We start from the raw sequence: 26,342 nt of genomic DNA on the forward strand, positions 1-26,342 counted from the left end.
GTCCATTTTTCTGATCCTGCTGGAGGAAAAAGAAATGTCCATGGACTTCACTGGACTAACACAGGGGTTAGCAAGAGTAGATAACCTTCTGTTGGCCAACTCGCCCGCCCTAGCAGTACTTTGATTACTGTACTAAAGGACTTCTATAATATTTGGTAAATGTTGCCTCATCTGAAGTTGACAATATGATTGCAGTTTTTTGTGTTAAATTCCTTAAACTTTTTTAGGTGAAGTAAGCTCCTTTTTACTCAAATCAGATCTGCTTAAGTTTATGTAAGTGTAATTAAGCTTATAAAATAAAACTTAGTTTTAAATTATCAAGCCCTGTGCTGTAGTAAATGTGGTAGGGAGTGCAGGTAGAATGTTACTTACAGAAATCAGACCAGACTTCTTAATTTACACAACATGTTATTCAAGAAAGAAGCTTCAATACTTCCACTAATAGTAAAATGCAGCTGGCCTCTGATAATTAAACCTGAGTACAAATAACTTGACATTTCTCTCAGATTGGATTCACTTTAGGGACCTGCTCGCTGTGTCAGATGTTGTTCTTTCCGCCCTACCCCATGTCATATTTAAAGTAATCCCGTTCTAGCTCTCACTAAGTTTACTGTGCTGTCTTATGTGTACAGTATTCTCTTTAATGGAGCATTGTTGTATTATACCTTATATAAACTGTAAAGCACAGACATAATTCATAAGTAAATTCTTATTCTAAATAGGGAGGAACTGGTGCATTCTGGAGCTACCGAATTAAATTAACCTGCAGCTATTTCTACAGTTTGCTGTAATGTTACTGAAGTACTGCTTATGTTAATTACACATGCCTTAAATTTCTGTTTGGTGAGACGGAGGAATGCATTTCCAGCTGCGGGAATGATGGTCCTGTTTTCATCTACATTATAGAAGTGCTTCACTGCTGAGAAATTACTGCTGACAGTTGCTGTCATTCTTGTATAGGGAAATCTAGGTGGTAGTTAACATTAAACTATTGTTGTACTTTTCTTCTATTTCCAATAATAACTTTTTTCATACTGAACCAGTAGTTTACAGTTTTGGACTGCAAAATGTCTTTGTGACTGTATGGCAATGAGAAGTACCGTAGGCTCAAATAGGTTATAAGCATGAGAAGGGTGAAAGGAGTGCTTATTTACTCCTGAACTGTGCAGGGCTTGTTAGCTTGCACTGTTGGCCCAAAGCAGTGATAGATGTGTCCTTGAAACTGGGATTGGTAACAAAGCCCGTTCTCAGGTGTTTTTTTTTGTTGGCTTTTTTTTTGCTCTCTCCACTTCCCCCCTGGTGAAGCAGACGGAGCAAATGTTGAGTAAGCAGAGTTTGAATGGATTCCTTCATGCAGTCTCTTGCCTCATCAGTAGGTGTAATACTTGTATCCTGTATCCTTAGTGCCAGTAAATGCCAAGGGGTGGGGAGAAATGGACTTCTAAACAGAGGAACTGTTCTGCTCTGCTCTAGAATATGGTAATTTTTTATTTTATTTTATTTTTTAAAGAAAACTGGTTTTCAACAGCCAGCCAGCATATAAATAGTTGTCTAATAAGCACTTCTGTGGAGCTATAGGTGTACGTGATTCTTGGTAAGCATAGTGAAACAGTCTGTATCCTGACAGGTTTGCAGTGGAACGTGGCACATATCACATCACAGCAGGTCATGTGGGCGAAATGCTAATTGTGTCCCTGGGTCTCTCAAACTATTTGTATTACCCCATTAGGACTGTTTTTAACGGCATGCTATGCAGCCAGCCTGGTTCTGTGACCTTTGATTGCCTAGGCATTTCTGTGTATGTTCTTGGAGCTTTGTACACAACAGGATGTGTTCAGTTAGTTTGTTAATAAGCTTAAAAAAACCAATCTCTTAATCCATGCCTTCACTTAGGAATCTGCGTGCATTTAAGTCATCTCTTGGTATAAACGATGCATGTCTAGAGAAAGTTTGTTGGTTTTGTAAAACCTCTTGGCTATTTCTGAACCTCTAGCTCAGAGATAAAGCAAGAAGATCTTGTTTCATTGTGCAGCCTCCTCTAAAGGATTTTCTATAGTTGATCAGAGTCAGTTTGTTGGGTTGTTGCTGTAGCTGTTTTACATCTCACGCGACCTGGAATTAGGCAATGCAGTGGACTTCACACAAAATGGAATGAAACAGAAAGCAGTTTGGACTGTTCCATGTTTCCATTGGCATTGCTCTCTGCTGTTCTGAGCTGCTATGGAAGGACATTGCTCTTGTCCTTGTGGGGAGACAAGTGATGCCATTTGCTGCTCAGTGAATGGGTTTGCTTCCACTGTGATGAACTGGACTGTTAAGATAGGATACAACTAACTGTAGGGTAGGCAGGAAACTATGTCCTTTGTTTTAATACATAGTGTTCAATATAAGAAAACCACTCATCTGGTATTGGAGTTCCTTTCTGCCTGTACCTGGCATTGCTTTCATTGCAGCAAGAAGCTCTGGAAGAGAAGGCTGCAGAGCTTTGCTTGCTACTCCTGTTGTGCTGGCTGTAGGAATGCTGGAAGGCTGCGCTGAGTGGGCAGCACATCCAGGGTGTGGAGTCAGAGATGCTTCTGATTGAGTAGATGGATTCATGCCGGTGCCTTCTGGCTTTGAAAGCAGCAGGCAGCTCTGAGAGCAGAACCATCAGGTGAGGGTCAGCCTTGTCCTGCAATGGCCTTAAGCTGACCTGTGCTCAGACTGTGCTGGAGCTGTGGAAGCGACTTGGCTGTGCCCTTATTCCCATGTGTGATGGAAGTGTGTGGCACTTGCTAGAAGCTGCCTGTGCCTGGTCTGCCTTGGTGGCTGTTGGCATAACAGAATTCAGTTAGGCAACAGTTTGTGTTTCATTCGCTTTTGGTGGTCAGACCAACAAATGAGCTCTGGCAACGTGGACATTTCCAAATGACCTTGATGTAATCAGCAGCAGGAGCGTGCCTGTAACTTGTTCTCCTTGTCTGACTTATTCTTTTTCTGCCAGCACTTTTTATTGAAATATAGTTGTGATGCAGACATTTTTAAGCTGCTTTGGAAAATCCTTTATATAAAAAGAAATTGTGGGGGATTTTATTTTTTTTTTTTTAATTTGTTTGCTAGATTTGGTTCTTAAATGTATGGAGGATTTTGGAAAATGAAATTATCATTGCTTTGAAGGAACACAACTCTTCTTTATTCTTAAGAAAAGATTTAATGTAAATGACAGTGAAGGTATTACAATATAAGAAAATATTAAGATGGGTCTGGGTCATATTTTCTTAAGGCTAAAATCTTCATGAAATTTACATTTGAAACTTCTTTAGCTGTGCTGCTCTGCTTGTGGTTGGTATATGATGAATGTGACTTGTTTGAAAGGAAGAAATATTCGTCTGTTGTTCCTTCCCTGCCAGAGAATCTCAATACACATAACTTGGTTACTCCCTGAATGTGCAATTGAGCACTTACCCTATTCTCAGCTGCAGATCCTAAGAGTGAAACCTGTTTTCTTGTGGAGTATTACCTTTTACAATATAGTATTTTCTTGGGTAGGACTCATTGCTTAATATTTCTACTGTAACTTGGTTATTATTATTATTTTTACAAATGAGGTTGGGTTGAGAAGTTTTTATTTAGGGAAAAAAACAGAATCATCTCAACCCCACCCCAAGCATTTCTCCCAACAAGCTTTCCTTGTTGGCCTCCCATCGGAACCGCATGACAGCAAAGACAGCGCCTATGACCTTCAGCTTTGTTTCTGCCGGCAGCTGAGTGCCTACAGAAAGGAGGATGCCAAAGCTCATCTACATGAGCTGATCTAAATTTTGGGTGATAGGCTGGCCAGACTAGTTGGTGCTGAGCAGGTTTTGGTTTCGGCTGAAAGATCACTAGGCTGGATTGTAACTGTAATTAAGATGTGCTTTTCTTAGTGAAAATTTGGTAAGAAAACCAAATGTCTCTGGAGAGTTCAACCAAGAGACAGATGTACCAGTACTGTCTCCATGCTGCCTTCTGTCTGTGGTGGCCTTCATTAATGGAGAGAGTCCCAGGAAGTCCCAGCTGTGGTGTGTCACAGCTTGGAGTTTTCTTGGCACTTTTCTTCCACTTTCTCTGTAGAGGAGTGACAGTAATGGTAAAAAAAAAATGGGTATACTATGGAAGGTGTGCTCTGTAAGGGGTGTTCTTTGTGCACAGTTTAACCTGATAACATCCATCCATTGCAATTCTTAATGTACTGTCTTGAGAATTAATGCTTCTCAGATGAAATAAATGACTAAGGTTCGTGGGCAGCACTGAAGTCATTTGAACTCTGCATGTCCAGTGGTGCCTCCCCATAGAATGATCCATTTCTGACAAATTTGCAGTTGAAACAAGTTATGTAGCTGTGGTAACTTGTAGGGGTACATGTTTAAATGTATATATACTTTTTTTTAAGATGCCTTCTGAAGAATATCTGGGGAAGAATAATTTTTAAATGTGGAAGTTAAGAGCCATACCTCCCTATAGGTGGTGTCTGTGATGTCAGGCTGAGGGTGTTACAGAAAAGGAGTAGCAAGTACTCAGTTGTAAGACTTAGATTTGAAATTGCTTTGCTTTATTATACTTTCGGTATTTGTGTTGTTGTCAATCAGTTATGTTGGGTGTTAAAACTTTTGCATTTTTTCTTTCTTCCAGATGAAATAAAGACAGAACTGGAAAAACAAAGGTAAATTATTAGCTGCTGTAAGCTATGAAAGAAAACAGCAAAACTGAATAATTTGGTAGTGGAAATGTGAAAGTACACCCAAGTTACTGCAGTGAACTTGTGAATACTCAGTTGCTCACCTTTATGCCAAAAACATGATGTGGCCCATATCTCCCTCTTACACAATGTCTGTGGCTCTGGGTACTCAAACCATAACTGCCTTCTGAATTTCACTATGAAATAATTGCAAAACTTCTAACAGGTGTTAGATTTTCACTTCCTATTACTGGGCTTAATATAGCCTACTACGATACCTGCTATTGCTGCTCGCAATTTTCAATTTGATAGCATATGATCTTAATTACATAGATCAAGAATACTGATGTAATTTAATTATTAACCTAAAGTATTAAAACATTGTTCCAGGACTGTGCAATGATTTTGAAATGAGCTCCAAAAATACATTTTTTTTTTCTTAGTGTACTTCATGCTGGCTCTGTTTATGTAATTCAGAATGGCTTAGTTTTATCACTACAGTATCTACACTATCTACAGTATTTCAGGTTGTGGAAAAGGTCAGATGCAAAATGAAAACAACTTTGCATTTTTCATGTGTGATTTTAAAGAAAATCAAACTTCTTAAAGAAAGAATGCATAAGAGATTCTTGCATTTTGCTTGTATGCTTTTATGTACCATTTAGCTTTAAATGTGAAAAAGGAGGATGGGTAGTTTGCTGTGATAATATGTTTAGAAAAATAAACAACTCTTCTCCTTTGACCTAGAGAAGGCACTGTTGCTCCACCAAAAGCAAACTTCATTGAAGCTGATAAGTACTTCCTTCCCTTTGAGCTGGCCTGCCAGTCAAAGTCACCGCGCATTGTCAGTACTTCACTGGATTGTTTACAGGTAAGTTAAAACTCAGCGAGAGTGGAATGGAATAACATGCAGTTACAATTTGTATGCTCTTGGCATTCTTAGAGAAAAGTATTATTGTCTTGAAAACATTCAGCTGTGCTGTGGATGTTTAAATGCATAAATTGCAAAGTATGTTATCATCAGATTTGGCTGAAAGCTCACCTTGCAGAAGCAAGAAATTCATGTGTTTTGTTGTTTTACAGTGAAACAAACGTTCATTGAAGCTCATAGATTCTTATATTGTTCTTTAAAAATATTTAATCTCTGTTGCTTTAAAAAGAATATTTACCATGGTGTCCATTGTAGTTCTGATGTGCTGGGAAATCAGACTCCAGAATTGTTCTACCTTGTTCCTCTCTCAATACTTAAAGAAAAAACAAATGTGACTTAGCTTCATCATGCCATTTTTGACCAAACCTTTCTGTTGTGAGAAGGTTCAAAGGCTGAATAAATTTTGTCTAGTTGCAGTATTACCTATTAAATCTTGTTTTGTCTAAGTGTGTGAACAGCACAAGTATTTGCTGACCAGGCTATTGAAGATGTTGAATTTCTGTTTTTAAACTGTTATAGCAAAGTAGGCTGCCTAAACCTCTTTTTATGGCATACTCAACTGTATTTTACTAAACAGCATATGGTTATCTAAATCACAGAATTACAGAACTAACTTGTGTTCTTTTCGCCTAGAAACTTATTGCATATGGACATATCACTGGCAATGCCCCGGACAGTGGAGCTCCTGGGAAACGCCTGATTGACCGGATAGTTGACACAATTTGCAATTGCTTTCAGGGTCCTCAAACAGATGAAGGAGTACAACTGCAGATAATTAAGGTATTTTGTTTGATACGGTTTGTGATTGTGTGATTTTAATCAGCTTTTTTCCATCATTGATTTTGTAGTTGAAAAAGTAGTCATGAAACTCCACTTAGGATCCAGTTTCTCCATTTCTTGCAGCATTAGGTATGTTACTGAATTTAGAGCGTTAAATATGTTACTGAATTCAGATCTATTGTTTCATGGAATTTTTCAGGCTCTCCTCACTGCAGTAACATCTCCGCATATAGAAATTCATGAAGGAACGGTTCTCCAGACTGTTAGAACTTGTTACAACATCTACCTGGCCAGTAAAAATCTTATTAATCAGACAACTGCCAAAGCTACCCTTACACAGATGCTAAATGTCATTTTCACACGGATGGAAAATCAATCTGTATGTATTACTTTTGCTCATCTTCAACTTGACAAACTAATAAGATGCTTTTGTGTGTCTATTGTAGTTTAATATCTGTTTATTTGTAATTTAAAATAGCTGTCATATTCTGCAGTGAAGCATGCTGTAGTGTACCAATTTAATTAAGAGTAAAATAGGAAGCTTATCGCTCATTACAAGGTTTTACCATTTCACTTTCTGATGAACAGTTTTGTACAAATGACGTGATGCTTCTCAAATAAGCTTTAAACTCCAGTGCCTGAACTGAAGTGGGTCTTTGTCATTGGAGCAGCCAAGCAATGTGTTTTGCTTTGTTTCTCCTAAGTATGTGAATTCTCAAGGGAACATCAGTTGTCATATTTATTTATTTTCCCTTATGTTTTCTGCCTTAGATAATTCTTTTTCACAATGTTTTCTCAAGGTACAAGAATCCAGAGAAGTGGGAAAAACAAATCAGCAAAAACCCCAGTCTCCTGCAATTCAAGCGGTGACCAGGTCTCCAAAGATGGGTCAGTTAAAGCAGCACTATCAGGAAGCCAAATGCACTGCTCCTGTAAGTGTGGAATTAACTAATGGTGAGCCTGAGAGGACAGGATATGGAAACATGAAGCCAGAGCAGGATTTGGTTCCTACAGCATCAGGTGAACAAGAATTGCTTTCAGTTGCATTTCTGTTGCAAAACGCTCTCTTACACTACTGCTGGGAGAAACAAGTGGGGCTATTGGCTCGAATAACATTCACATCTTCTTGGCAGCTTTTCAGTGTATCCAGGCTATTATTATATTGCCTGCAGTATTATAACCACCGAAGAAAGGCTTACTTTTGTCCTAGAATTCTTATGAAACTATATATGGTTCCAGAATATAGAATTATACTGGAACTTAACTCGATTAGTTTGACAGAAGGGAAGGAGAGGAGAAACGTAATCATGGTATGCCTGAAGTGATAGTGGTAAAAATATGTATTACAAGAACGTTATCATGTGCATATACTGTATCAAAATAGAAAAGTAAGGTATTCAGAAGGGAAAAAATCATAACACTTGATAAACACAGAGGACGAAGATGCTGCATTAAAAATGTGAGTGCTTGAAAATAAATTATGGAAATAACATAAAAGAATATGACTTCTTTGAAAAGGTTTTAAATGAGAACTACTTGAGAATTACTTACTACCTCTAACCTTTCTGCCTCTGTCCCCTTTTTCCTTTGTCTTCTTCCTAAACAAAAGTACAAAATTCAAAATTATCTCTCTGTTTCATCAGAGGAAACAACTGATGGAGGAAAGGAAATGGTTAAAGGCATCTTGGAAGATGTGGTTGAGTCAGCTGTGAAAGGTAGCAAATCTTCAGAAATCAAACAGATGCATGTTTATTGTAAAATTCTTATTCTTGTAATTATAAAAGCACAGATTCTTTCTTAATGTTGTTACTAAGTGCCTTGTAGAGAACACATACTAAAGCAATAAGGAAAGGCCTTTTACCCTCTTAACAGATTCTTCTTTTGCTTGTAGCTGAAAATTCGTCTAGTTTACTATTGCTGCTTCTGTGCCAGTCAGTTGTAGAGCTTCACAAATGTTATGGATTGAAAAAAGTTTCAGTTGTATTTTTTTTCTCCCCTTTAGTAGCTGAAGAGAAGCAAGTAACAGAAATGGCTAAGGCTCTACCTGCAATAGAGACTGCAGATACTGTTGTTTCTGGCTCCAGTAGTGAAAATGTACAAACAAATGGGCTTTCAGATGATGGACAGTCTGTTTCCTCTACTGATAATCTGGTAAGTAACTTCACTGGATGCCTGTGTATGGATGGGAAAGGAGAAAAAAATTTATGCTAATGAATACAGTGGGATTTTGAGGAGACAAAGAACAGAGGGCTTAAAGTTCATGTCCTGCTTAGGTTCAGAAAGGAAGCAGCAAATTCAGCTTAAGTAGATGTTGAAAATGACTGTTCTAAAATTAATTGTTAATTGTAGTTTAGTATTGGTGGGAGGAGAGAAAGGCAGTCCTGATCACTTGGATTCCAGTTTAGGTTTCATTTATGAGTTAGCAAATCATTAACTAATTCTTTGAAGAGCTGTAGAATCTTTCTTAATTGCATTATTCCTTTGTCTTACTGAGTGTCCAGTATTTTATTTTTTACTCCTTAGGATGCAGATGTATCTGGACATCAAGCTGCTGCCAAATTTTCCCATATTCTGCAAAAGGATGCCTTCCTTGTGTTCAGGTCACTGTGCAAGCTCTCCATGAAACCACTGGGTGATGGACCACCAGATCCTAAGTAATGAAACTGTATTAATTACGCTGTTCTCTCCTAGTAGCTTTTGGAGACAGGGATGTAGATAAGTAGTTGCTGTATGCTATAGTGGGTATTCAAAATTTATCACTCAGACCCTTATTTCAGTTAGCTTGATGAAGCAAATGTCAGTCCTACATTCATGTCTTTACAATGTAGTATCTGAAAGATTTCTGCATACAAGTATGTATTTGGAGATACAGTAAATCTTTATTTTCTACTTTGATTCTTTTTTTCTAGATCCCATGAATTACGTTCTAAGATAGTGTCTCTCCAGCTCCTTCTCTCAGTACTACAGAATGCTGGTCCAGTTTTCAGGACACATGAAATGTTCATCAATGCAATCAAGCAATACCTTTGTGTAGCGTTGTCTAAAAATGGAGTCTCATCTGTTCCTGATGTGTTTGAACTCTCTCTCGCCATCTTTCTCACACTTCTCTCGAATTTTAAGACACATTTAAAAATGCAGATCGAGGTGAGAAAGTCTGGCCATTTTTCTGATCTCTAATTCTCGAGTAAGGACACTCCAGTGATTAAAAATTCAATGGCAACTTAACATCTTGGTTTTGTTTGCATAATATGCTGATAAATTAATTCTGTATTTGAGTTCTTCCATACGTGAGATTATATTTTTCAAGAGAAATTGTGAGTAGAAATGAATTTGTACGCTTGACATAGTTCTAACAAGTTTCAGATCAAGTCCTTTTCCTCATGTATTTTGCAGGTGTTCTTCAAAGAGATCTTCTTGAATATTTTAGAGACTTCTTCGAGCTCGTTTGAGCACAAATGGATGGTGATTCAGACTTTAACTAGAATTTGTGCAGGTATTTATATTGTCGAAATAGCAGATTCTTCCTCTGGCAGCAAAGGAAAATTATTTTCTCTATATCTCATGTTTAAGAAATTCTTTGGGGAAAAATGAATTTGATTCCTTAAAGCTTCGGTTAAATGTGAATATTAAAACCCACTGCCTGCTCTGAGTATTTGCTTTTAAGAATGCTGTCACATAGAACTATAATTCTTGTGCTTTCTTTTTTTTTTTCAAGATGCCCAGTGTGTGGTGGATATTTATGTGAACTATGACTGTGATTTAAACGCTGCTAATATATTTGAACGCCTTGTAAATGATTTGTCCAAAATTGCACAGGGACGGAGTGGGCATGAATTGGGAATGACACCTTTGCAGGTAAGGCTAACAGCTTTGAAGATGAGGTACAATTATGTCTATAGGTTACCGATACTTCCTGTAGTTTATGTTGCCTGTAACCTATTGATACTACTTATTTTTTATTAGTTAGCTGTATTAGATAAGTATTTAAGCTGGATAATGAAGCAGCATGATTGATTTACTTGGTTTTGCAGTGTGTCTGCATTGTGACACTGAACTTGTTCTGTGCTCTTTTGATCCTCTCTCCCTTAGTGGGCCAGTAAATGAGCCTTCTTTAATCATATGTTTCTTTCACCAAGAATGAAAGTAATATCAAGAGACCTTAGAGTCAGTGTTTGGATGAGCTGGTTTACTGTAAAGTTAAAGTAGTGAGATACTTGTCTGATGCCATAGAAACTTGCTGGATGTTCATAATCATTCATAAATTTAAGTTGCATTTAAGAATTGGTGTATATGGCCTTTTGATTGTACTTATCAGCTGTGAATAGATCCAGCACTTAAAATCAGCTGGAATGTGGCATCACTAGTTACGGTTTCTTTAGGCCTAGATGTGTCCAACCTAAATTGTCAAGGGACAGAAATGTACTTGGTATCATCATAGCTGATAAACTTAGTAAGATTTAGATGGTGTGATGTAAAGCATCCTAAAAATGTGTGGATACAAGTATGTTGTGTGTTTTTTTTTTTGTTGGATATTTCTAGGAATTAAGCCTGAGGAAAAAAGGGCTTGAATGTTTGGTTTCTATTTTAAAATGTATGGTAGAATGGAGCAAAGACCTTTATGTGAACCCCAACCATCAGACAAGCTTGGGTAAGATTGTTTACCTTATAGGGAGACTAATTTGTTGAATAAGTTTGTTCCTGTGTTTCCTTGTGGTTCAGAAGTTATTCACTAGTATGGATGCTAGGTTTTTACGTGACAATTCATTTATGTATTTTACAAAGGGTTATTAATACTGTTACAGTAGCTGACACTCCAAATGTCTGATTTGAATAACCAGGGTCTGTTTTTAAAACATTGCAGACACTATAAAAGCTGGCATATTCTACTTTAGAAATGTATCTGTATAACATTTGTGTAGTATAGTCTGGCAAAAAGTAAGCCTGCTAAAATTATTATTTTGGCTTATAAACTTTTAGTAGAAGTTTTACTAACAGTTTTTTACAAAACAGGATGACTAAAGTCTCTTCATGTTTATAAATAGGTACATATAAACCATCTGAACAGGAAATAGCTGAAGGAAAATGCCTTGACAGTGGAGGGAGACGAAGTAGTGTCAGTTCCTTGGACTCCACTGTTTCATCAGGAGTTGGGAGTGTTGGTACCCAGACTGCTGTCCCAGACGACCCTGAGCAATTTGAAGTCATCAAACAACAAAAGGAAATAATTGAACATGGAATAGAGCTGTAAGTTCAATAATGGGGGGAAAAAAAAGTGTACAACCATGTTGTTTCTTAGTCTTATATGGTCACAGGTATAGGGTCATGTGTCTGTTGAATTCAGTCTTGAAGGCTCTTGCTTCTTTCAGAAGGGAGCACTGAGGGGATACTGTAGTTAAAAAGGAATTCAGTGACATCTTTAGTGGAGTTGAGCTTGTTTCATATTATTCCTTTTTTGCTGGTATATAGGTGTGCATGTACCTAGACTGAAACTGATTTGGGTAGGCAGGCACATTGTCTTCCAGCTCTTCAAGCCATTTGTTGTCTTTATTGAAGTAGTTGCAGTGAAGTTCTTGCTCAGCAGTGGTTCATTGCTGTTTCATTAATTTGAAGAACTTTCTCAGAATTTTTAATGGAAATTCTCTGATATCTGGTATTTCAAGAGGGAGGTTTTCACTTATATACATCACTTCAACCATGTTTTTGTCTGAATAGGTTTAACAAAAAACCAAAGAGAGGAATACAGTATCTACAGGAGCAGGGAATGCTTGGCAGTACAGCAGAAGACATTGCACAATTTCTGCACCAAGAGGAACGTCTCTGTTCTGTAAGACTATAGGCAATATAAGATAATTCATATTGTTTTAAAACAAGAGTACTCTTACAGTGTTGCTGTCTGATCCTTTTGTATGCACTCTGAGTTCATATTTAATTAATAGGTAATTAAAAGCATAAGGATTCTAATGAATATACTTAATCCCAATGCTGCTTTATGTTTAATAAAACATCCCAGACATTTTAGTAAAGTAGCTGTTTTCAATGAAGTGCTGAGGGGCATAGGGTTTATTTATATCTGCATTAGCAGTATCTTGTCAAGTGAAGGAATTTCATGTGGCACAGTGTCAAAGCACTCTCCGCTGCATATGAAGTGGGTGCAAATTAGCTTTACTTGGATCTGTGTTAATGCACATTTCACCTTGGGGGGAATAAGGAAAACAAGAATAAGCAGGCTATGTCTGTTTTCTAGAGATGCTGGTTTCCTGCCATCCTTATAACGGTTCCTCTGCTGACTTAGTGAATCCTCTTGCAGAATTCAATGCTGTGCAACTCTTAAGTTTTCTTGCGAAGCTGGCAGTTGGATTACATCGTAGTAACTGTCTCTTGTTTTTTTTTAGACTCAAGCAGGGGAATTTCTTGGGGAAGGCAGCAAGTTTAACAAGGAAGTGATGTATGCCTATGTGGACCAGCTTGATTTCTGTGGGAAAGACTTTGTCTCTGCTCTGCGTATATTTCTGGAAGGCTTCCGGCTGCCTGGTGAAGCCCAGAAGATCGATAGATTAATGGAGAAGTTTGCTGCTAGATACATTGAGTGCAACCAACGGTAATTCAAGCCCTTGTATTGGATAAGTGCCTGAAAAATGCTTGTTTTGTTCATGGTCCTTAAGAATGAGGTACAACTGTTACTCTTACCAGGTTGGGTATTTCCACAGGTGTGTCTGTTTTCTTTCCTGTGAAAAGGAAGGTAAAAGATAGAGGAATTAGATCTCCAATAACATGTTTATTTTTTCTTTTTTTAGGCAAACGCTGTTTGCTAGTGCTGACACTGCCTATGTTTTGGCATACTCTATTATAATGCTGACTACAGATTTACACAGTCCACAGGTAGAAATTAAAAAAAAAAAAAAAAAAAAAGACTTGCAGAAGCTCAGATTTCCATAGAATTTGCATTCAAAACCTGATATTTTGATTCTTTTCTACAGGTAAAGAATAAAATGACAAAGGAACAGTACATTAAAATGAATAGAGGGATCAATGACAGTAAAGACCTGCCAGTAGAGTATTTATCCACAATATATGAAGAAATAGAAGGAAAGAAAATCGCCATGAAGGAGACAAAAGAATATGCAATTACAACCAAGAGTAGTAAACCAAGTAAGAAGGATCTAGAGACTGGAATGACCACATGTTCTGAACTATTGCATAGCTTTCAGGATGGCATGGTGGAGTTCAGGTTGCTTTTGAAAACATCTCTGTGCAATATATAAGTTACATTTAGTGTACTAATATAGATATCTGGAATGAAACTGGCTTAGTTATTAGTTAATACAGCTATTTCTGTGATGGAAACATGGCTGTGTAAGTGCATCCAGCAGCACTACATAAAGGCGCTAGAAACTAGATTCAGTTTTTTAAATAAGAGCAGGGGAAATGATAAGAAACAACTGACATTTGCTGTTATTTTCTTCATCAGCTTCTTGCTTTTATATATAATATATATATAAGATGTGTGCATTTTCTTTATCAGCAGCATGTCCTAGTTCATAGGTAATAAATGTCACTGTCCTTGTGATAGTGTTTGAGAAAAGAGATGCTGAAGAGTATGTAATATTCTACAGTTGCTTTCTTTCATCCACAGCAAACAAAGATTTGTGTGTAGTCTACAGTAGTAAGCAGTGACTCCAGCTGTGCTCTCCTCATACACAGTGGTCATTCATTTAATTCTGAATCTTCAGCATAGTGCTTTGTTTTTTGTATTTTCCATGGTATTTGCAATTTTCTTAGAACAGAAACAAAACAAACTTTTGTGTTTCTTCATCCTTACACTAAGTTAGTACTTTATTTTTAAATTGGTTAAAGGCTTGTTTTGTACGGAAGATGTCAGACTAAAACTGACAGCCATTATTATAAGCAGAGTAAATTAATAGACTATGCCTGTCTGACTTGTGCATGTAATAAAAGGCAGAATCTAGGTATATTGTGTAGAATCAAGTTTTAGATTGGGGTGTGGATTTTGCTGATGGAGTTCCTAGCTTGCAACCAATGACGGCCTCCTGAATTCTAATGGTTCTGGAAGATTAGATTTCATTGTCAGCACCTTCATTTAATGTCTGTCAATATGAAGGTACAAATTCTTCTGTTGTGTGTGTGTGGGCGGGAAAGAACAAAGCAAACCAACAATGCATCTGCGTCGTGTTCCCATTAGGTGTAGCTAATGAGAAGCAGCGGAGGCTGTTGTACAACTTGGAGATGGAACAAATGGCTAAAACTGCTAAAGCTCTAATGGAGGCAGTAAGCCATGCAAAGGCTCCTTTTACTAGTGCCACTCATCTGGATCACGTCAGGCCTATGTTCAAAGTGAGTGTCCGTGAAATTCTTGATATGTCTTCATTGTTAAGAGTTTCAAGCATGGAAAAAAGTGGGGGAAATGTATTTAGTCCCTATATCATAATGTTTTAGGCTAAAATCTTAATGGATTTGTGAACTTAATTTCTTCCTTTCTTTAGCTTGTTTGGACTCCGTTGTTGGCAGCTTACAGTGTTGGTTTGCAGAACTGTGATGACACAGAAGTTGCATCCCTTTGTTTGGAAGGCATACGCTGTGCAATTCGAATAGCCTGCATCTTTGGAATGCAGGTTTGTGTGAGACTTTTCTCAAGAATTCTGCTTGCCTTTTATTGCTGAGTGCTATTAAGAGCACTTGCTAGTTTGCCTGCTGCTCTTCTTGCCCTGGAAAATGCTCTAATATAACTGACAATTATGCAATTAAGTAGCATAGGCATACTGGCCAAGTAGCCTTCTCTGCCTTGTTAAGGACTTTATTACAATGTCACGTTTCTGTGTCTTGTAGCTTGAACGAGATGCTTATGTTCAGGCCCTTGCTCGGTTTTCCTTGTTGACTGCCAGTTCCAGTATTACAGAAATGAAACAGAAGAACATAGATACCATTAAGACACTTATTACAGTCGCTCACACAGATGGCAACTATCTTGGGAACTCTTGGCATGAGGTAACAACCTGAATAATTTTCGTGCAGCTGCATTGTTCTTTTAAAATCTGCAGGATTTTGTTCTTCTGGTTTGCTTACTATTTCTAGTCTTTAATTAACCACATCTAGCTCCCGGGATGTGTTTCAACTCTGCTTGAAACATGGATATGAGTGTATAATTTTGTTAGTTGTGTTTGTAGGTGCTTTTGATAAGGAATTAAAACTATGCTTAGTTTGCATTTCAATGCAGTTCATGGAATTCTACGCAGAAACTACTGCTTTTTTGTTCATGTAATAAAAAATAATCCAGCTCACAGCTCTTGACTTCTTTGTAGCGTTCGGCAGCCTTTAGACCACAGTTGCATGAAGAAGTAGCTCCACAGTAATTTAGTGAGGGAAAAGGGAGGATAATCTATAGGAATCATGCTTATTTTCCCAAAGTATATTTTCCAAGAACTCTTCAATCACTTCTAAATCAGTGATACTGCTAAATTGGAATGTTCCTGCTCCATTATATTTTCTGGTGCTAGACTCTGACTGTGAGATAATATGAACCAAAAGGGGCCCTAGCTGATAAGTCGCATGGACCTGGTTTAAAGCACAACCCCCAAATGCTTGTGCTGATCCAAGGGCTGTTGCAGTGTGGGGGAGTCAGAAAGGCCTGTTCATGCTTTATAGCAAGACAGTTTGAGCATTTTTCACTACTTGCACTGTCATTATTAAATGGCAGCTGCTATAATGCAGTTATGCAATTCGAGTTTTGAAAGCTAATACTGTGAGATACAGAGAAAGGTCACTTCTGGTAGTTAGAGATCTAAATTAGATTTCTTGGCACTATATTATTTTTTTTTCCTCCAGTGTTGAATGATTTATGGCAGCTGGTGATCTTGAATGAATCACTCAGCACAGTTTGATTTACAGTTGCTTTAGTAATGTTGTTGTTTAAGCTACCTCAGAACTGTTATTGTTGTTGTCAGAGTTCTATTAAAGATTAGATAACCTGGGGAATGCAAGGAATAAATAGATAGTGGTATCCAGAAAATATGTTTTAAAATATCTTTGTTTTTAGATCCTGAAATGTATTAGCCAGCTGGAGCTAGCACAGCTTATAGGAACTGGGGTAAAAACTCGGTATTTATCTGGTGCTGGACGTGAAAAGGAAGGAATCATTAAAGGCTATGCATCTGGAGGGGAAGAGTTCATGGGCCTCGGATTAGGTAAGATTAATAAACTCAAACTTCACAGAATGCATATATAATTGAAGTATGATGGCTAAGGGCTCAGAGTGGTAAGATACTAAAATGTATCTATTCATTTGCTTCTAGTGGAAGTTATTTAGATTAACAGAACATAAAAAAATCTATTGCTCCTGTAGTACGTGGAACAGAAAGCTGTAAATTAGAAGGGAAAGCAGGCTGTCTTAATCTTTGGAAAACTGAAGGTGACACTTGAGTTGGGAGATAATGCTGTCCATGATTGGATGCTGGATGGTTGGGCTGGATGATCTTAGAGGTCTTTTCCAACCTTAATGATTCTATAATTCTGTGATGATGCTGAATATAGCAGAACTCTGCCTAACCTTAGATGCTTGTATCTGATAGAGTTAATATTTAAAAATGTTTGATTTGTTCCAATTGTATTAACAGCATTGCATCTTAACTAAATTAACATAATGACCAAAATGCGATGCCCTCAGTAAAAAGAACACCTCTAACTGCATGTTTAATTTGTCATAATCTGGCACAGATCACACAAGGGCACCATATGATCCATATACGTTACCGTTGCTTTTTCTTGTTTACTTGTATAAAGTTAGGGTTGCTCTAGAGACGTGATGCTAAACACTGTTTGTTTTTATGGCTTTTACTGCAGGTAATCTTGTTGGAAGTGGTGCTGATAAACGGCATATGGCGAGCATTCAAGAGTCAGTAGGAGAGACCAGCTCCCAGAGCGTAGTGGTAGCAGTGGACAGGTACTTAAAATTTGTTCTGTGGTAAATGTGACTTGAAGCTACTGACCTTGCTTTATTTGCAGACTCTGGCAGGGATTTCTGTTCTTAAAACCTCTTTCTCAGAAATGAAAGGTGATGTTTAGATGCTGTCTTTGGAGCCACTAAGTATAATGAGTATATAATAAGTATAAAGTTTGTACTTACCAGTGAACTGTATGCCTCATAGTTAGCAATCTGAACTTCTAAGACTCTGAACAGCTAAGAGGAGGAAAGGACCATGGTGAACCTGTAGTCTTTCTGGTGTTTCTGCTGTTTGTACTGATAGCCACAGAGTATTTGTAAATTACGTAGCAGGTGGTTAGCATCCTGCAAAACGTGTGATCATAAAGTACTTTCAGGACATTGCTGACAATTGCTTACAGCTCTAAAATTTGATTGGGTCTTGGGGATGTGCAGCTAAGACTGCAATGCATTTGTTTCTTCTGTAGGATATTTACAGGATCTACTAGGCTGGATGGAAACGCAATAGGTATGTATACCAACCATATGAAGCACTACAGGAATTCTTGCCACGTAACATCCTGAATTTACAGTAGTGTGTTGTCATGTTCAGTTGACTTCGTCCGGTGGCTGTGTGCTGTCTCTATGGATGAGCTGGCTTCCCCACACCATCCACGCATGTTCAGCCTGCAGAAGATAGTAGAGATTTCTTACTACAACATGGGTCGCATTAGGCTGCAGTGGTCAAGGATTTGGCAAGTGATTGGAGATCACTTCAACAAGGTATTTTTTAAAACCAGGTTACATAACATATGTCAGTGTGGAAGGACTTCTTCATCTGCTTTATCTTTTTATGTTCCTGAATGGTGCAGGTTGTGACTTTAAAGAAAAAGAAGTCTGCTGGCTTCTCAGCAGGTTATATGTAGTAATCCTAACAACACTTACTTATACAAACACTTTCTAATGCTAAATGGGGCATCTATTGCAAAATGTGAAGAGTGGAGACAAAAATGGAAATATTTATGGGAAGGATCTTTTTATAATGAAGGATCACTTCACTGTATGATTATGTATTTATACTTCTTCCTTTGTGCTATTGTATAGCCCTCTTGGTCAAATACCAAATTAGCTTTCTTCTACAATATATGCAGGTGATCCTGAAACAACAAAGTTAGTTTTGTTGGAAGCTTGGACCATGTTCCTTTCTATAACCTGTGTTTTGTTTTGTTTTTGAGTATCTATCTGCTTAATCTTCTGCACTTTCTGCATACAAAATTCATGGGGCTGTTTAGATTTCTCATGACTGAGACAGACAGCCCCCCGTTTTCTGAATGTCTGGAAACTAGAGCGTGCTTGAGATTTTTTAGTGGACTGATTTTTAACTAGTATGATGGATATGTTACTTACATAAGTAATAAGTTAGCTAGTAAGTGTTTGAAAATGTGTTTCTTCTAGGTTGGCTGTAATCCTAATGAAGATGTTGCCATCTTTGCAGTAGACTCATTAAGGCAGCTGTCCATGAAATTTCTTGAGAAGGGAGAGCTGGCCAACTTCCGCTTCCAGAAAGACTTCTTAAGGCCTTTTGAGCATATTATGAAGAAAAACAGGTGTGATGGACTGATGTTAGCTTACATTAAGCCTTTTCAAAGTTGTTTCTTTGTGTGGATTTAATTGTCTTGCATCTGAAAGTGGCTGTTGATGTAGTGTTTTATTTTCTGTTTTATTTTCTTAAGATCTCCAACTATTCGGGACATGGTAATACGCTGTATTGCTCAGATGGTGAACTCTCAAGCTGGTAATATTCGATCAGGCTGGAAAAATATCTTTGCAGTCTTTCACCAAGCAGCATCAGACCATGATGGGAATATTGTGGAACTGGCCTTTCAAACTACAGCGCATATAGTTAGTAAGTAATACTTCACAGATGCACTTACTTTTAGTTTAGCTGCTGCAACTCTAGCATAAAAGGCCGATCTGCATATGAGGTTTGCATTCACCATAAATGCAAGATTGTCCAATTAAACCATTTAAGCTCTGCAGCAAAGTCTTATCTGTTAAGTCTCCTAATTCCTATTAATAGGAAAAATGCATATAGATCCCCTGCTGTAGAACTCTTCAAATTGGGAGAAAATTCAGTATTTCTCTATTGCCCATCAGTAAATTGATGCAGATTAAGGAAATTGCATTGACAGATTTTGTTAACTTCATGCTGTTTCAGTATCACGTGGTAGGGATCATGTTTATGATACTGGTATGTGATTACTTGTGAAGTTTAGTTCATATAGACTATCTACTCTAGAAGTATATTCAAACAATATACCGTGGCTACTTTCACAGGAAGACAACCAACTCAAATATTTCAATACCAATGGCAGCTGTAAGTGTCCTGAACCTGCTGTATTCCAATTAAATAGTGCGGGGGAAAAGAGTTGTGGACAGTGTTAATGAATGCAAATAGCAAGAAACCTTTTTGCTCATTTGAATTAGAATAGTTTAGTTGAAAGGTAGCTATGAAGATCAAGTCCAATTTGAATTGCATAGATCTTGAGAGTTGTAGTCTATTCAAAAGCTTGTACGTACTGGCTTGGGTTTGTCTTTAGTCTGTCCCTTAACCTGAAATCTAACTGCTTTTTCCTCTGTTGCTACAGAATCTGAATAATTTAAAGCTTAGTTAATATGCATCAAGCTTTACTCCTATTATTTTTTATGGCATTGTAATAAGATTTGGTGACATATGCTGTGGAAGGAAAGCGAGCCACAGAAGAAGCCATGAAGGAATCCTAGATTATAAATCAGTAGTTACCCAACCTGAGAACATTTATAGATTCTGATACTGGTAGATATATATTAGGGGTGGGAGGATGGCACAAGGAAGAGCAGAAGGAAAGAAATTACATTTAATCCAGAAAATCTAGTCCTTTCATGTCTGTTGTTTCAGTAGCAATATACCATGTCTGACTTCAGTAGACCAATGTCAGTTCATCTGTGTTTCTCTGTCAGTAAATTATAAGAAATGTTTTTTGTTTGTTCTTCACAGCAAATATTTTTCAACAGCACTTTCCTGCAGCAATTGATTCATTCCAAGATGCAGTAAAATGTCTCTCTGAGTTTGCTTGTAATGTTGCATTTCCGGACACCAGCATGGAAGCTATTAGACTTATTCGGTATTGTGCAAAATATGTTTCAGAAAGACCACAGGTATTTTATTTTTTTTAACCCTTATGTATTCTTACAGTCTTCTTCCTATCTTAACTGAGGTTCTTCTTGCAACTAAGAACTTTCAGACTCTAATTTCAGTCTCCCAGCAGCAAGAGTTTGTGTTCAGTGTATTCAGAACTAGGAATTGTTTTGGTGTTACATAAGTAATGAACTAGGACTAGTTAACATGTTCAAGGTGTCTTTTGGTTTAAAATGGAAGCTGTTGCCATTTAAATGTTTATTTTCTTTATATATTTTCCAGTTACTTTCACAGATTGATATGTCTCAGATTTATATTTGACAGGAGTTGATTGTTACAGCAGAAACTAAACTAATTTTTCAAGTCTGGCTGTGTACTGTTAGTGGTATCTAATCTGTATAGAAGAATAATGATGTTTTTTTAATCTTCTTTTTCCATACCATCTCCAAGGTATTAAGAGAATACACGAGTGATGACATGAATGTTGCTCCTGGGGACAGAGTGTGGGTCAGAGGATGGTTCCCAATTCTGTTTGAGCTTTCTTGTATCATAAATCGTTGCAAATTAGATGTTCGAACAAGGTAATAAGGCTTTTCTGGTTTTGGTTTGCATTCAGTTAGGGAAGAGATCACAAGTACATGTTTTAACACAATCTTTGTTTGTTTATAGAGGATTAACAGTGATGTTTGAAATAATGAAGAGTTATGGCCATACCTTTGAAAAGCACTGGTGGCAAGATCTGTTCAGAATAGTGTTTCGGATTTTTGATAATATGAAACTTCCTGAACAACAAACAGAGGTAAAACAAAGAAAAAATCCAACAAACTTTAATCTCCTTTTTTTCCTCAAGAACTTGAACAATCCAGGTGGCAGCTTGTGTTATTTACTGTCAGTGTATTCCGGCTCATGCTGTTACAAACTTCATTTGTATTGATAATTTGTAGTATTGTTGAATGTATGAGATGACCAATGCTTGATAGCTCCCACATATAAACTTGCCATAATATCCTTTCTGTTCTCTTTGACTGAATATTCTCAAGGAAAGTATTCAGGCTTTGTAATATCCCCATACTGTTCAAAACAGTAGAGCCAGTAGAACCCATGTAGAAATAAATGTGTTTTTTTCCCCTCACAGAAGTCTGAATGGATGACCACTACATGCAACCATGCACTTTATGCCATCTGTGATGTATTTACACAATTTTATGAAGCTTTAAATGAAATCCTTCTTCCTGACATACTTGCACAGCTACACTGGTGTGTAAAACAAGGTAACTAGTTCACTTGCATTTTTGATGAATGTATTTTTTAGATACTCATTATTTAAGGGGAAAACACGTTGAATTTTTGAAGAGTAATGACTACCACTATCAGAATGTGTGATGTAATAAATGTCTGCAGAATCTTAAGTATTCCAGGCTCTCATTCTATTTAATCAGTTCTTCTGTTAATGTCTTTATGGTGCTGCTGGGACAGAGCAACAGCTTTTAATAATGTATTGCTAATCTAAAGATTTCTGCTTTCCTTTATTTGTTCCACTCTATGCTCTTTTTCTGCTTCCTTCCTGTCCTTCGTCTTCCCTATTTGGATTTCAGTCTCTCAAAGTGTATTTTTGAGCACTGTTTTCTATTCAGTATGGTCCCCAGCTTGATGGTACTGTAATACAGTTCATAGGTAGGCTCTGAGCTGAATTAACATGCCTCTCAAAATGGTGAGAAAAGTGTTTAATGGAGTAGTAATAGAGGGTGCTTAATGTTTCGCTGATATTGTTAAAGCTAATAAATATGAAACATATCTTCCACAGAAAACGAGCAATTGGCTCGATCAGGTACAAACTGCCTGGAAAATCTGGTAATACTAAATGGACAGAAATTCAGCCCAGAAGTCTGGGGCCAGACGTGCAATTGTATGCTAGAAATCTTCAAAACTACCATTCCTCATGTGTAAGTTATACTATATATATAGTAAGGTATGCTTCTCACACTAATGCTCTGTTTTGGAGCAACAATACTTACCATTTTCTTTTACTTTTTTTATCTTGATGTGAAGCTTGCTTACTTGGAGGCCAGCAGGAATGGAGGAAGATTCAGCTGAAAAGCACTTGGTAAGAGTTAATTCAGGGCAACAAGCTAAGCTGAAGAGGTGGTGTTGGGTCAGCTTCTGAAGTACTTTGTAGTAATAGATGTGCTTGATGACAAGTACTGGAATTAACATTAGCTTGTATCTGGCATGGCTATCAAGTAACTCCAAAGGAATGGGTGCAGGCATTCCTTGAATCCAGAGTTCTGTTGGCTAGTTAGTACACAGCACTTTGAATTCTAAGGACGGTTCTAAATTCTGTTCTAGGATTTTGACTTAGATCGCCAGTCTTTAAGCAGCGTGGATAAAAATGCTTCAGAAAGAGGACAAAGTCAACTTTCAAATCCAACAGATGAAAGCTGGAAAGGTGGTCCTTATACAAGTAAGGAAAACATCCAAGTTTATTAAACTTACTTTTATAATCACTTGGCTTCTGTAGTCAATTAGAGACAGTTTGAGGGCACTTGACAATTAATTTGAAAAAACTTAGCTTGGCTTTCCAACTTGTATTTATTCCTTCTAGATAAATTTTCTTTATATAAGATAATTCACAGCATTACCAAATATGAAAATGGTGAGGTAGTACTTTGCTAATCTGTTGTACATTAATTGTTACAAGTTGCTTCTTGTAACTTCTCTTGCTCTGTTTCATTAGACCAGAAACTGTTTGCTGGCCTCCTTATAAAGTGTGTGGTACAGTTGGAGTTGATACAGACCATTGATAACATAGTATTCTATCCAGCAACAAGCAAGAAGGAAGATGCTGAGCACATGGCTGCAGCTCAGGTACCAGCAGACTCCTCAGAATTCTGATTCTAGGGATTAGTATAAGGTGGGCTCTTATTTGTCTGTGTTAATGAAGCCCTAGGCCAGGACGTTTGGAGCTAGTGCGTTCAGGCAGTGTCTTGGGGATGGTGTAGTTAAACTCATAGCAGAAATAGCTTACAAAAAACCCAGTCATTTTATTGTTCTTAGTGTTTCTTACAACTGGGATTTACCGTATCTTCTCCTGAAAATGTTTTAGTGAGAGGAATTACAGTTTTAGCATTTGACAGAACAGTTCTGCTGTAGTGTGTTGCTCTGGTATTTCACTTGTACTTGGCACTGGGAACCTAGAGTTAATAGTACATGATATATAAAGTATCAGAGTCTTTCTCACAAAAAGACTATATTACTGATACTGTTCTCCCCCTTGATCTATTTGTTTAGCGAGATGCATTGGATGCAGACATCCACATTGACACAGAGGACCAAGGAATGTATAAGCACATGTCTTCACACCACCTCTTCAAGTTACTAGATTGTTTGCAGGAGTCTCATTCTTTTTCAAAAGCCTTTAATTCAAATTATGAACAAAGAACTGTGTTGTGGAGAGCAGGTGAGGCTTTTGTGTGGTTTGGTTCTAAATAAAGGCACTGAGCTTTGTTTCAGGCCTTAAGCATTGAACTGCAAAAGTATACTATTGTAACAATGTCTGCAGTTCATCTGACACCGTATTCTTTTACTATTTTTCTTCTTGCTATTGAGTTATTTCTATTTTCTGTATGTATTTTTCATTGAAGTAAAGCAGCATAGTTAGTACTGCTGCACTTATATGCATTTATAAAAATAAGTTGGATGTCAGTCCAAGTCCAGGAGGAAGAAATGCTGTCTGTGAAAGAAATCAGATACCTACTGTTGTTTGTTAATGGAGAGATACTTGGCTGTCTCTTGGCCAGTGTCTAAAACTGTGAATGCTTCCTCTGATTTCTAGGGTTCAAGGGTAAATCAAAACCTAATCTCTTAAAACAAGAGACAAGCAGCTTGGCTTGTTGCTTGAGAATACTCTTTCGAATGTATGTGGATGAAAACCGCCAAGACTCCTGGGATGCTATACAAGAACGGCTGCTTAGGTAAGAGAATGAAGTTAGTTCAGGTCTGTTATGTGTGCAGAAAAATATGCACAGTGCATCCTTGGGTGTAAGTGTTCCATTTTTAAGTCGCTGAGCAGAACATGCAATGTATACCAAGTTATACAGTAGCCTGCTCTTTACTAAAATCAAATATAGCAATGAAAAAGCAATCCATGTGAAATAAATAAAATGCTTTCTTGCTTGACCCCCTTTTATTTACAAAAGTGGTGGTACAGATTACAAAGATACAATGTGATAAGAAATCTAAACAGAATGCAGGACAGGCTACTGTATACCCAGAACTTAAAACATTAAAAAGAAGATTGCTAAGTAATACAAAAAGCTACTTCATCCCTTTATCTGAGGAGCAAGTTGTTGGTACAGAGAAGTTCAAGGTACTAATCTCTGTCTAATGTGAAGAAATCTTAAGCTTTTATTATTGATACTAATTCAGTGCATTTCAGTGGTGTTTCAATTTTTCAGTGTCTGTAGACACACTTACCTTTTCAGTGCATAAAAGGGAAGGTCCCATTCCCTCTTTAGAAAGTACCAAGAAAATCTGTTGTAATTTGTACAGATTGTCTACAACATTCAATCTACTGCAAGGACCGAACATGGACTACTAATGTGTCTATATTTCTTTAACCTAAGTGCTACAGATCTTTAATATAGCAGTGTAGATAGGAGAGAGAGAGTTTTTTTCATGGTGCCATTTGCAGGTTGAATGTGAAAACACTTTAATTACAGAAAGCACTTTAATTACAGAATGCTCACAAGGAAAATAGTTGTTTTCTACTTTTCACTCTGTAGTTGTTTGTTAACAGTGTAAAAACTATTTCAGTTCAACTATCTGTGACAACTGAACAGCAAATACAAACAAATGTGTGTAGTTTAAAATTACTGCATGTTATTGAAAACTTTTCCATGGAAATGCATCGTTTGTGCAAACAGGATAAACTTTGAGAGCACTAATAGGGCATGGAGCAGAAACTTACTGTGGGTTTTCCTTATGGTTTGTCTGAACTTGGCATCTCTTCAGTGTATGCAGTGAAGCCCTGGCATATTTTATTACCGTGAACTCAGAAAGCCACAGAGAAGCTTGGACCAATCTCCTGCTGCTGCTTCTAACAAAAACACTAAAAATCAGTGATGAAAAGGTAAGAACAGGCTGGATGCCATGTCCGTTCGCATTCATGTTTTTTCATCTCTGCTTCTGTTGAATTCATTCTGTCATGCATATTGCAAGATGCCTAATTTGCTTATTCACATAGTGTGTACTCTCCTTGGAATGTAGCAGTTACGCTTCCTTTCTTCTGGCAAGCGTTTCACAGTGTAAAAATGGGACTACGTCCATGAAGTTCAGTTGTGTGGAGATATTACTGCAGATCTTTCACATAAAGCCCTGTGAGTGTGCAGTAAAGGATGTGCTTATGGTGTGTTATAGCAGCACATAATGGTAGAGGTAAATTTCATCTTTCTATAACTGTAATTATAGTTCCTTGACAGTGATGGCAAAAAATAGCCTTTCTGAGGAAAATATAAAAATTCCAAAATATCTAAATCTCCCCTTTTTCAGTTTAAAACCATTTCCCCTTGTCCTATTGCTGTGTGCCCATGTAGAAATTCAAAAACTAACACCCAGCATTATTAGGAAAGGAAAGGAGGGTAAGACGAGCTATCATGTTCTGTAACTGTAGGCATTCACTAAGGCTGCTGTGGAAAACAGAAACTGGGCTTGGTGGCTATTTTGACCATTCAGTAGGGCCTTTGATTTGGTAATACCTTGCATTCGAATAAGTTGGTGCAGCCATGTATGTGGAAAAACTCAGCACTTTCCTGTAGGAATAGAGAAT

The 26,342-nt window shown here is 37.4% G+C and overlaps 1 protein-coding gene across 2 annotated transcripts in view; it reads left to right on the forward strand.

The window, feature by feature from the left end:
* ARFGEF2 (ADP ribosylation factor guanine nucleotide exchange factor 2) overlaps positions 1-26,342 on the forward strand; it is a 31,260-nt gene that overhangs the window by 1,553 nt on the left and 3,365 nt on the right. The window contains exons 2-38 of one of the 2 annotated variants that reach the window (XM_015881575.2): positions 4,651-4,681; positions 5,444-5,567; positions 6,261-6,407; positions 6,607-6,786; positions 7,208-7,427; positions 8,051-8,122; positions 8,410-8,558; positions 8,931-9,061; positions 9,317-9,551; positions 9,801-9,900; positions 10,123-10,262; positions 10,947-11,055; positions 11,450-11,651; positions 12,120-12,231; positions 12,800-13,005; positions 13,202-13,286; positions 13,385-13,556; positions 14,608-14,759; positions 14,909-15,037; positions 15,252-15,410; positions 16,459-16,606; positions 17,262-17,361; positions 17,829-17,869; positions 17,954-18,123; positions 18,796-18,947; positions 19,074-19,246; positions 20,378-20,538; positions 20,969-21,099; positions 21,188-21,317; positions 21,654-21,789; positions 22,323-22,461; positions 22,568-22,622; positions 22,865-22,979; positions 23,253-23,383; positions 23,807-23,975; positions 24,351-24,489; positions 25,529-25,646. In XM_015881575.2, the coding sequence (XP_015737061.1) occupies positions 4,651-4,681; positions 5,444-5,567; positions 6,261-6,407; positions 6,607-6,786; positions 7,208-7,427; positions 8,051-8,122; positions 8,410-8,558; positions 8,931-9,061; positions 9,317-9,551; positions 9,801-9,900; positions 10,123-10,262; positions 10,947-11,055; positions 11,450-11,651; positions 12,120-12,231; positions 12,800-13,005; positions 13,202-13,286; positions 13,385-13,556; positions 14,608-14,759; positions 14,909-15,037; positions 15,252-15,410; positions 16,459-16,606; positions 17,262-17,361; positions 17,829-17,869; positions 17,954-18,123; positions 18,796-18,947; positions 19,074-19,246; positions 20,378-20,538; positions 20,969-21,099; positions 21,188-21,317; positions 21,654-21,789; positions 22,323-22,461; positions 22,568-22,622; positions 22,865-22,979; positions 23,253-23,383; positions 23,807-23,975; positions 24,351-24,489; positions 25,529-25,646 (5,063 nt within the window). The remainder of the gene's footprint in view (positions 1-4,650; positions 4,682-5,443; positions 5,568-6,260; positions 6,408-6,606; positions 6,787-7,207; positions 7,428-8,050; positions 8,123-8,409; positions 8,559-8,930; positions 9,062-9,316; positions 9,552-9,800; positions 9,901-10,122; positions 10,263-10,946; positions 11,056-11,449; positions 11,652-12,119; positions 12,232-12,799; positions 13,006-13,201; positions 13,287-13,384; positions 13,557-14,607; positions 14,760-14,908; positions 15,038-15,251; positions 15,411-16,458; positions 16,607-17,261; positions 17,362-17,828; positions 17,870-17,953; positions 18,124-18,795; positions 18,948-19,073; positions 19,247-20,377; positions 20,539-20,968; positions 21,100-21,187; positions 21,318-21,653; positions 21,790-22,322; positions 22,462-22,567; positions 22,623-22,864; positions 22,980-23,252; positions 23,384-23,806; positions 23,976-24,350; positions 24,490-25,528; positions 25,647-26,342) is intronic. The other variant, XM_015881576.2, reaches the window with a different exon arrangement.

The sequence above is a fragment of the Coturnix japonica genome, chromosome 20, assembly GCF_001577835.2.
Source record: "Coturnix japonica isolate 7356 chromosome 20, Coturnix japonica 2.1, whole genome shotgun sequence".
In the NCBI taxonomy this organism is placed as follows: domain Eukaryota; kingdom Metazoa; phylum Chordata; class Aves; order Galliformes; family Phasianidae; genus Coturnix; species Coturnix japonica.